This window comes from Babylonia areolata, chromosome 21 (genome assembly GCF_041734735.1).
Source record: "Babylonia areolata isolate BAREFJ2019XMU chromosome 21, ASM4173473v1, whole genome shotgun sequence".
In the NCBI taxonomy this organism is placed as follows: domain Eukaryota; kingdom Metazoa; phylum Mollusca; class Gastropoda; order Neogastropoda; family Buccinidae; genus Babylonia; species Babylonia areolata.
The window spans coordinates 6383857-6396973 of record NC_134896.1 but is presented as its reverse complement, the minus strand read 5'-3'; the positions used below and the strand labels follow the sequence as shown (position 1 = coordinate 6396973).

The window sequence follows — 13117 nt, the reverse complement described above, 5'->3', positions numbered from 1 at the left end:
CTGATGACGACGCAAGATGCAAAGAGTTTCAGTTTTGCAGAAGCGTGACGTGTGCAAAGTTTGTGCAATCCAACACAGCAACTCCCGCCATATCGGTGCCGGTGCATAACGCGTCAGTTTCTGTTCTGGGTGTGATTTTGGTATTCTGTCCTTTGAGCAAACTGACAAGATGTCGGACCATAGCGACTTGCCCTTCAAGGCAGAATATGCCAAAAGTGGCAGGGCTGGTTGCAAAGCGTGCAAAGGGAACATCATGCAGAACTCGTTGAGACTGGCTATTATGGTGCAGGTAGGCAAAAAAAACAAAAAAAAAAAAACCGTTGGGATTCTCGGAAAGTGACTGTGTATAGTCATTAGCTTATCTGGTTAGTTTATTCATTATGATCGTTGGGCCAGCTGTTACCAGTTCGTGTTGTTATGTAACATATTGTTGTCTGTGCTAGTGCATGACTTGCACTTAAGCCAAAACTATAAAAATGCAGATCTGAAGTTCAGTAAATATGTTGTTAACTACTAAACTAGTAGATATTATGTGTAAGATTTATGTCGAAACAGTGACACACTTTAATTTTTATTAACCTTAGGCAGTAACGACTTCACGCATTCTGATCTGACTCTGGCATGGTCACAGCTCAGCAAACCTGTGTGCACCCACACGCACACACTGACACAAGCATGCAAAAGCACACGCACACGTGACAAACACGCACAAACACGCACACACACACACATACAGTACTGTCTGTGTATATATATATATATATATAGATCATACAATGCACATGCAACAATTTGCAGTCTCATAAACAAGAAGACCCAGAGTGCACACACCCTCACACTACACAAACACATAACAAACACAAAATACACACATGCACATGAATGTAAACAAACAGTAACATATGATTGGGAATAAATGAACAAATGCATTATCTATTGTTTTGAGTGCATAGATTTATATTACAGATAAAAGCCCATACATAATGACCAGCATTTTAATTTTATGAATTGGCTTTATCAGTTTATGTAAAAGATAGGTAAGATACAGCGGACAGGTAAGCGTTATGTCCAAGACCTATGACAAGTCCTGTTTGCTGATTCAGGTGTTGAAACCAGTCATGTCAGGTATTCATGACTCAAAGCTCTCTCCACCTATAAGGATTCAGTGGGTGCCCAGTCCCTTTCATTGATAACTCTTGTTGCCCCTCAATTCAGAAGTCATTGGGGTGCCAAAATGAAGAACTGTTCACTAGATTCCTCCAGGTCTGTTGGTTGTGTGTTAAAGCCAGGGTATCTGCAAATGGTTTTCCTGAGGCTGTTCATTGTGTAAATGTTGTCAGTTCATCATTTCTGCTGTTGTCCCCTAAATCTCTACTCAGCAGTACCTTTGAGTATTGTTTTGGCAAGGACGTTGGATCTCATTATGTGGCCATCCATGCGTAGCTTTCTCTTCTTCACTGATGTCAGCAGAATTAATAAGGTCCAGTGTGTTGCTTGATGGTTTGGTTTCCATGGTTTCAATCCTTCTTTCCAAATCCACCTTGAGGGTCCTTGTCTTGCGTTCAATAAATAAAAGTTTTTGATAAGATCTCCCCACAGCCCTTGTCCCTGTGTTTTAAGCACTTTTTCAAAGTCTTTACACCAAATTAGGCATAAAAACAGGAAAAATTCAGTTCTTTCCACTATAATTCCAGTCTTCTTGTTTAAAACAATATTGCACCTCTGGGATGGGCACAAAAACAAAAAAACAACAAAAACAAACAAAAAAAACAAGAGAGGCAAGGCCTACAAGACTCACTTGTGATACACTTTTTTAAAAAAATCCAAGCTTTTTATGTATTGAGTATAATTTCAAAATGTAATGTTTAAGATGAGAAAGAGAAGCCTATTTTTTGCAAACTGCATTTACTGTTATATTTATGTTTTTTGTATTCTCTAAACTTGGCACTTTGATCTGATATTCTGACCCAACAACAAGAGCAGTCATTATTATCATTTTTTGTTCAAACAGGAACTTCTTTTGCTAAGCATGGAAGTTTTATTTATTTTGCAAACGTTTTGGTGCAGATAGTAAAAAAGGGAAATTAATGCTAGAGGACTTAATTTGCTTTAAACTCATCTTAAACATTATATTTTGAAATGATACTCAATACATAAATACTTATTTATTTATTCATTCTTTTTTTTTTCTTATGCAGTGTTTGGTGGGCTTTAAAGAATCAAGGCCTGACCGTTGCATTGGGTTTTGTTCTTTTGATTGATAGAGAAAGATACTTTTATAGCGTCTATCATGGTCAGAGACCAAAGTCTAAGCACCTTACAAACAAGTCATTTGCACAACAGGCTGCTTACCTGGGTAGAACTGCCTTTAGGTACTGATGATTCATTCACTGTGTCAGTCACTGAATCAGTCAGGTTTCACACTCACAGACACAGACACACATGTACACTCACACACACATGAAGAGTGGACCGTAGTATACTTTTTCCAGGGACAATTCCCTTGTTGCCATGGGTTCTTTTGCATACTGTAAGTGCATGCTGTGGGACCTTGGTTTATTATCTCATACTGGTGACAATGTTGTAGTATCCAGACCATCACTCAAGGTCTACTGCAGGGGAAGCAGTCTTGTAGGTGTGGTATTTGATCATGTAAGCTCAGTTTTCCCCTGCTACTGAAGAATTAGAAAGAGCTGGAGTGGGGTACTGTACAAGCACAATCTTTTGATTCAAGTTAAGTGTATCCTAGTTAATTGCACATTTCTCTGTTAAATCTGGTCTGCTTACCCCAGCAAGAATGAGTCACCTTCATAATAGATCTGAAGCCACTCTTTTTTTCTTCTTTTTTTTTCCTGCATAACAATGTTAACAGTTTCAGTTTCAGTAGCTCCAGGAGGCGTCACTGCATTTGGACAAATCCATATACGCTACACCATATCTGCCAAGCAGATGCCTGACCAGCAGTGTAACCCAACGCGCTTAGTCAGGACTCAAGAAAAAAAAAGAAGAAAAAAAAAGAATAATAATAATAATGAAATAAATAACAAGAGGGGCAAGGCCTTCAAGACTCACTTGTGATACACTTAAAAATAAAAAAATCCAAGCTTTTTATGTATTGAGTATAATTTCAAAATGTAATGTTTAAGATGGGAAAGATCAGTTTAAAGCAAATTAAGTCCCCTAGCATTAATTACAGAGTAATTTCCCTTTTTTGACTCACTTGTGTAAACAAAGTGAGTCTATGTTTTAACCCGGTGTTCGGTTGTCTGTGTTGCCAAGTTTAGAGAATACAAAAAATATAAATATATCAGTAAATGCAGTTTGCATATAATTAGGCTTCATTTTTTAAATTTATTTTGTGCCCATCCCAGAGGTGCAATATTGTTTTAAACAAGATGACTGGAAAGAACTGAATTTTTTCTATTTTTATGTCTAATTTGGTGTCAACTGACAAAGTATTTGCGGAGAAAATGTCAATGTTTAAGTTTACCATGGACACACAGACACACACACACACACACACACACACACACACACACAGACAACCGAATACTGGGTTAAAACATACTCACTTTGTTTACACAAGTGAGTCAAAAAAGACAACAGTGATGATAAATAACAGACAGCACATACTTTTGTTGCCATGTGACAGATAAAATTGACAAGGAATGCACTTTGATGTTCTGCAGGAAACTGTAACACGACATAACATTTGATAAACTGACACACATTTTGCAAGAATTAAAATGCTAGTAATGTACTCCCCCCCATCTCTCCACCCCCACTTTCTGAATCAGTTGCAGTGTGTGTGGTGTGAGGGTGTGTGTGGTGTGGGTGTGTGTTCAATGCTGTGTTTGTGGGTGGGTGGCACTTCAAACACACAACCTTAGTGGGAAATTTCACGCACCCTTTGGAAATAAAGTTTAGAGAGGTCCTCGTGATTGAAAATTGAAATTTTTACATTTGTCATTTTACTCGTCGGTTACTCAGACTTGGTTTGTGAGCAGATTTAAGAGTCATTATTTGATTCATGATATGAGTTTCCAACATAAATGGGATTTAGTTCTGATGTATTCTTTTTATTTAAACTGGAAAAAAAAAATCCAGTAATGATATTACTTTGTGTATTGTTGAAACTTTTGTGTTGGTGAATGTCTGCCAAAGGATGGATTTCATGATTCATGATTGTTTTATACAACAAGAATGAGTGAATTAAAGAAAAAAAAAAAGAAAAAAAAAGAGGGGTTGGTTTCATCTTTTGGCTTCATGCACAGGTCAGGCATCTGCTTTTCGCAGACTTTGTGGTGTAATTATATATATATATATATATATATATATATATATATGTGTGTGTGTGTGTGTGTTTATATAATGATGATGATGATATATACTTGTATAGCACCTATCCTACAAAGACCAAGCTAGAAGCGCTTTACAAACACGGAGTCATTTGCACAACAGACTGCCTGCCTGGGTAGAGCTGACTGACAGCTGTTATTGGGCGCTCATCATTCGTTTCTTGTGTCATTCATTTGAGTTTCAAGTCACACACACACACACACTCACACAGACATGCAACATTTCAACGTGTATGACTGTTTTGATTATTTACCCTGCCATGTAGGTAGACTGTTCATATTATTTACCCTGCCATGTAGGTAGACTGTTCCTATTATTTACCCTGCCATGTAGGTAGACTGTTCCTATTATTTACCCTGCTGTGTAGGTAGACTGTTCCTATTATTTACCCTGCCATGTAGGTAGACTGTTTTGATTATTTACCCTGCCATGTAGGTAGACTGTTCTCATTATTTACCCTGCCATGTAGGTAGACTGTTCTGATTATTTACCCTGCCATGTAGGTAGACTGTTCTGATTATTTACCCTGCCATGTAGGTAGACTGTTCTGATTATTTACCCTGCCATGTAGGTAGACTGTTCTGATTATTTACCCTGCCATGTAGGTAGACTGTTCTCATTATTTACCCTGCCATGTAGGTAGACTGTTCTCATTATTTACCCTGCCATGTAGGTAGACTGTTCTCATTATTTACCCTGCCATGTAGGTAGACTGTTCTCATTATTTACCCTGCCATGTAGGTAGACTGTTCTCATTATTTACCCTGCCATGTAGGCAGATTGTTCTCATCATTTATTCTGCCATGTAGGTAGACTGTTTTGATTATTTACCTTGCCATATAGGCAGACTATTCTGATTATTTACCCTGCCATGTAGGTAGACTGTTCTGATTATTTACCCTGCCATGTAGGTAGACTGTTCTCATTATTTACCCTGCCATGTAGGTAGACTGTTCTGATTATTTACCCTGCGAAGTAGATAGACTGTTCTCATTATTTACCCTGTGAAGTAGATAGACTGTTCTCATTATTTACCCTGCGAAGTAGATAGACTGTTCTCATTATTTACCCTGCCATGTAGGTAGCCATCAGTTTGCACGCTTTGATACCTCTTACAAAAGGAAGAAATTGAAACGGATTGACTTTTCCTGTCTGTTCAGTCCCCCATGTTTGACGGAAAGATGCCGAACTGGCACCACTATGCCTGCTTCTGGAAAAGAGCTCGTCCCGAGACAGAGGACGAGATCCATGGGTTCCATTCCCTGCGCTGGGAGGACCAGCAGAAAATTAAGGAGAAGATTGCAGGTAGGTGGAACTGAAGGGGTCAGGGGAGGCGATGTTGTGTTTGTTACTTTGTGAATCTTAACTCACTCAGTACGGCCAGTCCTCTCTTCTCCTCTGCACAGACCCCTCAGATGTCCAGTGGGTGTCTGAATGACCCAACCTTTAGCTTCCGTTGTAAGAATTGTGATATTCTTTGTCAACATTCACCTCTTCAGTATAAGAGCCTTCCGCTTGCAATATTTTGATGATGGTAATTGGGGTGAAACGCTGTTAACGTCGTCTCTTTCGCCGTTCATATGGAGAGAGTTAAAGGTTTGAGGTTATATTACCTAATGCCCTGAAGGTCAAGTTGTTCATGGCCGGGGTCTTGGGTCTTTGTTAATCATTGTCGACTCTCTGTTTGTATCCAGCTTCACTCTTTGATGATTGATTATTAATGTGGTGATTGGCAGTTGAAAGTTTTCTGTTCAGAGGTTTGACCTTGACCCAGATCTTGTGCATACATATACACATGACTGATGATTGATTATTAATGTGGTGATTGGCTGTTGAAAGTTTTCTGTTCAGAGGTTTGACCTTGACCCAGATCTTGTGCATACATATACACATGACTGGGGTTCAAGCAGAAGCAGGTCTGCTCACATGCTGTCCTGGGAGATAGAAAAAATGGCTGAAATCAGTAATCAAACTGGGAAAACTCAGGCGAGAATCCAGCACTCTTACTCTTTGGCCAGCATGCCTGTCCTGAGTATTGAGATGCCTGGAACTCAGCGAAAGGATTTTGATGTACATGACAATGTCATGGTGACAGTTTTTGTTAATAATATGATAACATCTTTGTGTGTGGTTGGGTGTAACTGTGTATGTTGATGTTAGTAAAGTACTTTTTGCAGGGTCCATACAGGTCATGGAAATTCTAGAAAGTCATGGAATTAGAAAACCAAATTTTCCAGGACATGAAAGACGGAATTATGGTTGAAATCATGGAAAAGTCATGAAACTAAAACTAAAGCTTGAAAAAACAACCACTCACAAATGTTTACATTGATTGAAGAATGAATTTTTTTTTTCTTTGTTTGGTAACAAATTGTGACCACCACTAACTGTAATAGTGTGAGTATATTTGCAGTTATAAGGTTTCATCCAAGATAGTTTGAGGATAATACCAATTGTTGATTTGTGGTGTGGAACCAAGACATCAGGTATATATCACTTTATTATTGTGCCTTTCTGACACCTCTGCAATGGACTTGCAAAACACCGCAATGTTTTTAAGTTTTATTTTCTCAGTAGGCCATTTTGATAACAAGAAATATATTTCATGAGGAAAAAAGTTAATTTGTAGTCATGGAAATTTCAGAAAATGGCATTGAAAAGATTTGGAACTTGCAAACCTGTGTGGGCCCTGTTTTTGCTATGGTATACATTACATCTTGCTATGGTGTACATTATTATTTTATGTGGTGTACAATACTTCTTGCTGTGGTGTACAATATTTCTGGTGTACAATACTTCTTGCTATGGTGTACAATACTTCTGGTGTACAGTACTTCTTGCTATGGTGTACAGTACTTCTGGTGTACAGTACTTGTTGCTATGGTGTATAATACTTCTTGCTATGGTGTACAATACTTCTGGTGTACAATACTTCTTGCTATGGTGTACAGTACTTCTGGTGTGCAATACTTGTTGCTATGGTGTACAATACGTCTTGCTATGGTGTGCAATATTTGTTGCTATGGTGTACAATACTTGTTGCTATGGTGTACAATACTTCTGGTGTACAATACTTCTTGCTGTGGTGTACAATACTTCTTGTGTACAATACTTCTTGCTATGGTGTACAATACTTCTGGTATACAATACTTCTTGCTGTTGTGTACAATACTTCTGGTGTACAATACTTCTTGCTATGGTGTACAATACTTCTTGTGTACAATACTTCTTGCTATGGTGTACAATACTTCAGGTATACAATACTTCTTGCTGTGGTATACAATACTTCTGGTGTACAATACTTCTTGTTATGGTGTGCAATACTTCTGGTGTACAATACTTCTTGCTATGGTGTACAGTACTTCTGGTGTACAATACTTCTTGCTGTGGTGTACAATACTTCTGGTGTACAGTACTTCTTGCTATGGTGTACAGTACTTCTGGTGTACAATACTTCTTGCTGTGGTGTACAACACCTCTGGTGTACAATACTTCTTGCAATGGTGTACAATACTTCTTGCTATGGTGTACAATACTTCTGGTGTACAATACTTCTTGCTGTGGTGTACAACACTTCTGGTGTACAATACTTCTTGCTATGGTGTACAATACTTCTTGCCATGGTGTACAACACCTCTGGTGTACAATACTTCTTGCTGTGGTGTACAATACTTCTTGCTATGGTGTACAATACTTCTGTCGTACAATACTTCTTGCTATGGTGTACAATATTTCTTTCTATGGTGTACAGTACTTCTGGTGTACAATACTTCTTGCTATGGTGTACAGTACCTCTTGCTACAGATTACATTATTATTTTCTGTGGTGTACACTACTTCTTGCGACAGTGTACATTACTTCTTTTGTTATTGTGTGTGTAAACAGCTGCATCAGGTGAATCGGGAGACGCCAAAGGCGTGGTCAACATTTACAACGACTTTGTCGCTGAGTACGCCAAGTCCAGCCGCAGTACCTGTCGTGGCTGTGATCAGAAAATTCAGAAGGTAGAGTGGATTGACAGCTTTATACTTAGCTGAGAAATGAACATGTATTTCATAGGCTTTTTTGTTAGTTTTTTTGTTTGTTTTTTTGTTTTTGTTGTTTTTTGTTAAAACGTAAATCTTGTTTTGAATAAATCTTTAGCTGAAGTCTGTGTGCTACACACTTGTAATATGAGTGAGTGCACGCACACACTCACGCATACAACACATTCACATACATACACACTTTACTAAGTTAACATTTATTTGTGTTTCACAGTGCATATGTAATCAAGTTTAACAGAAATAATAAAAGCGATCGAAAGCACTGAGAGAGAAAGAGTAGTGTATACATGTCACATAAAAATGTGTAAGTAAAAACTTGTGAAACTTATACATCATTTTTCACATTATGTCATTCAGCCTTGAAAAGAGCTGTAGACAAAAAATGTTGATTGTTTTTTCTTCTGCTAATGTGGATTTTTTTTCTTTCCTTTCAAACATTGTCAGGATTTGATGAGAGTGTCCAAGAAAGACTACGAATCCTTGAGATCGAAAATGCACGGACCGCAGGACCAGTGGTATCATGTTGACTGCTTCATTGGAAAACGAGATGAGCTGGGCTTCCGAGCTGATTTGAACCCTGAGAAGTGAGATGGTTTGATGTCTGACTTGTAATAATAATAATAATAATGGTATTTATATAGCGCTGAATCTTGTGGAGAGACAAATCAAAGCGCTTTCGCACCAGTCGTTCACACGCATGCATAACTCTAAAACTGTAGAAACTAAAGACAAGGAAGGGCAGGCAAGGGAGGCTATTTTGGGAAGAGGTGGGTTTTAAGGCCAGACTTGAAAGAGCTGAGAGTGGAGACTTGACGAAGCGAAAGAGGAAGTTCATTCCAACCGCAAGGTCCAGAGACAGAGAAAGAACAGCGGCCAACAGTCGAGTGGAACACAGGGCTTCCACTGACATGTTTTTTAACTGGTTGTACTGAGTCCATCTTCCTTCATCAAGGAATTCAGCTACTAATGTCATGTTTTCATTAAGATTGTTTTGCTCTCCCTTTTTCTCTCTTTCTCTGTCTCTCACCACACACACGCACACGTGCACACACACACACACACACACACACACATACGTGCACACACACAGACTCGCACACATACACAGAGACATGGACACACACATACACACATGCACACACACTGACACACACACACACACACACACATACACAGAGACATGCACACACACACATACACAGAGACACGCACACACATACATACACACATGCACACACACTGACACGCACACACACACACACACACACACATACACAGAGACACGCACACTCACACATACACAGAGACACGCACACACATACATACACACATGTACACACACTGACACGCACGCATGCACGTCAAATATGTTAATGATAAATATGACTTTATCTTTCTCTCTTTTTTCCCCCTTCCCCATCACCAGTTAAATGTTTCTGTGTGTTTCAGGATTACTGGCTTTGGCAAGCTGAAGAAGGAAGACAAGGACTACTTGTTGGAGAAACTGGGCAAGGGAGAAGCGTAAGTCTTGTGTGAATTCCCTTTTTTTTTTTCTTACCTTGTTTTATTCAGTTCAGAGGTATGATGAATGAAGCAGCTCCATTCACTTGCCTGATTTGGGGAAAATTCATGCCAGAATTTCTGAATGGCAGGGCAATGCCGAATTATGTTATCAGTGCTGTTCTTGACAGTCTAATATCAAAGGTTAGAGTCGTCAATGTCGGATAAAAGCATTTCCTTCAGAATTGCATTAGACTGTGTGGATGAATTTTATTTGAAACCATTTCATTAAATTGCATCTCTTGTGTGTCTTTCACTTTGTTTTGAGGTGTCTGTTTGCAGCGAGTATATGAAGTGATTTGTTTTGTTATTTATCATTTACAGTTTATTGAGTTATGTACATGTTTGTATAGAGCTATCAACTTTATTTGAAGAAAAAAAATCAATGAACATTTATCAGTCTTTGGCACCAACACGCTCTGTGCTCAAATCCCAGCTAAAAACTCATTCTGATCTGTGAGGTGATTTTGTGATTTCTTTTTTTCATCCTCATCTTATTTGTGCTGTTTTCTGTTTATGGGTGTATGTATGTTTATGGTTGAGTGTGGTTGGCCATTTTGGGACGTGGCTGCCTGTGAATGGGTGATAGATAGCCAAGGAGTCTAAATTAACTTTGAGAATTTCACTATACAGATAACCTTTCATCATCATCATCATTTTTTTAATCATTGTTATTAATAGTAGTAGTGTTATTATTCATGGTTTATTGGAACAGCTGCATGTCTTTTTGTGGCAGGAAGAAGAGGAAGGGAGGAGAGGAGAAGGGAGCAGGAGGAAAGAAGGCGAAGAAGGAAGAAACAGAAGAGGAAAAACAGTTGAAGGTAAAATTTCCAACGGGTTTTGATTCTTGTAGTTGTTCCTCCTTTGCATGAGCTTTACACTTGGGGGGTCCGTAGATGACTGATAGGACCGATGTGGGCTTTGACGTGGCACTAAGGACAGTGGCCCCAGTGCCTTCTTCTTGCGTTGCTGGAGTTTCAGAATAGTTGAATGGTTGACTAGTGTGAGACTAAACTCACTGATATAGTACTGATGAAAGGGATGTTATGTTTTCATTTGCTTTTTCTTTGGGGGGGAGGGGGGGGGGATGAGGAAGAGGATGGGACAAAGAATGTCAGAATTGTTTCTTTTGACAAAGTCATGCAGTATGCGTTAGAGGAAAGAATGTTGTCTTGTTAACTGAGTGGTTGGAACAAAACTCTTGTACTGTGACGGAGTGTGCGTGCTTGAACGTTTCTGAAATTTGGCAGGCATTAACATTTATTCTTTACATTTGGCATTAGCATTCATTTCGTACATTTAGCAGGCATTAGCATTCATTCCTTACATTTGGCATTAGCATTCATTTCATACATTTGGCAGGTATTAGCATTCATTCCTTACATTTGGCATTAGCATTCATTTCATACATTTGGCAGGCATTAGCATTCATTCCTCACATTTGGCATTAGCATTTATTTCATACATTTGTCAGGTATTGCCTTTTATTTCATCTGGGTCAGAAGAGGATGGTGCTGAAAACAGAGGCAAATTGTATTGTATTCTTGTCACAACAGATTTCTTTGTGGGAAATTCGGGACACATGTCCCAGGCAGAGAGTGTTGCTATAGTGTCACGCCACCTTTTTTTTCTGCCTTCAAGTGTATTTTGTTTTGTTTTTTTTCATATCAAAGTGGGTTTTTCTACAGAATTTTACCAGGGACAACCCTTTTGTTATGGTTGGTTCTTGCTTGTGCACCAAGTACATACTGTACTTGGGACCTCGGTTTATCGTCTTATCCAAATGACTAGCGTCCAGATCACCACTCAGGGTCTGTTGGAGGGGGAGAAAATATTGGTGAGTACGGGATTTGATCCTGTGCTCTCAGATTCACTTCATAGAACAGATGTGTCACCACCAGGGCATCACCCCACCGTATGATGATGCTGATGATGTGGATACTTACACAGTGCCTGTCCTCATTCGGAGACCAAGCTGTAAGCGCTTTACAAACACAGAGTCACTTGCACAACAGGCTGCCTACCTGGATAGAGCCGACTGACAGCTGCCATTGGGTGCTCATCATTCGTTTTCTGTGTCATTCAATCAGATTTCAGTCACGCACACATATATACTCATAGTCATACAGACATGCAACAGTTTTCGTGTATGACTGTTTTGTTTATTTACCCCACCATTCAGGCAGCCATACTCCGTTTTCAGGGTTGTGCATGCTGGGTATGTTCTGGTTTCCATAACTCACTGAACACTGACATGGATTACAGGATCTTTAACATGCATATTTGATCTACCTGTGTATACACACGAAGGGGGTTCAGGCACTAGCTGGTCTGCACATCTATTGACGTGGGAGATCGGAAGAATCTCCACCAGGTGTCGTTAACAAGATTCGAACTTGGGACCCAAAGATTGAAAGTCCAGTGCTTTAACCACCAGGCTATTTTGCCTGCCTGCAACACATTGGGGCTGGTTGAGATCATGGAGGGTTCTCACTGTCTCTTCAGTGAGGACTATGATGAACACCACAACAGGGCTTGATGATGATATCTCAGGACATTTGTCTGGTCATGGGATTGTTTGACTTGTTATGTGTCATGGGATTGTTTGACTTGTTATGCGTCAGTCTGACAACTCTGTGTAAGACTGAGGGAACACCCTTTCTCTGAGTGTATTTCAGACATTAAAATTATTCTTCAGTGAAGCTGAAGACACACACACACATGCACGCACATGCATGCGCTCATGTGTGTGCACGCACACACCTTCGCATACACACACGCACACACACATGCGTGCACGCATGCACACACATGCACACACATGCACACTCTCTTTCTCTCTGTTTTTTCTCTGTCTCTCACTGTCTCTCTCTCTCTCTGTCTCTGTCTCCCTGTCTTACTCTCTCTCCCTGTCTCCCTGTCTCTGTCTTCCTGTCTGTCTCTGTCTCCCTGTCTCTCTCTCTCTCTGTCTCTGTCTCCCTGTCTTACTCTCTCTCCCTGTCTCTCTGTCTGTGTCTCCCTGTCTCTGTCTTCCTGTCTGTCTCTGTCTCCCTGTCTTACTCTCTCTCCCTGTCTCTCTGTCTGTGTCTCCCTGTCTCTGTCTTCCTGTCTGTCTGTCCATGGTAGTGTACAGTGCACTGTTCATCACCCTG

At 39.7% G+C, this 13117-nt stretch overlaps 1 protein-coding gene across 1 annotated transcript in view; it reads left to right on the top strand.

The window, feature by feature from the left end:
* The first annotated feature begins 49 nt into the window (after window positions 1-49).
* The window catches only part of LOC143296503 (poly [ADP-ribose] polymerase 1-like), a 51451-nt gene continuing 38383 nt past the window's right edge, over window positions 50-13117 (top strand). The window contains exons 1-6 of the mRNA XM_076608471.1: window positions 50-289; window positions 5520-5664; window positions 8245-8363; window positions 8850-8989; window positions 9855-9926; window positions 10702-10786. Coding sequence (XP_076464586.1) covers window positions 170-289; window positions 5520-5664; window positions 8245-8363; window positions 8850-8989; window positions 9855-9926; window positions 10702-10786 — 681 coding nt within the window. The 5' untranslated portion in view covers window positions 50-169. The remainder of the gene's footprint in view (window positions 290-5519; window positions 5665-8244; window positions 8364-8849; window positions 8990-9854; window positions 9927-10701; window positions 10787-13117) is intronic.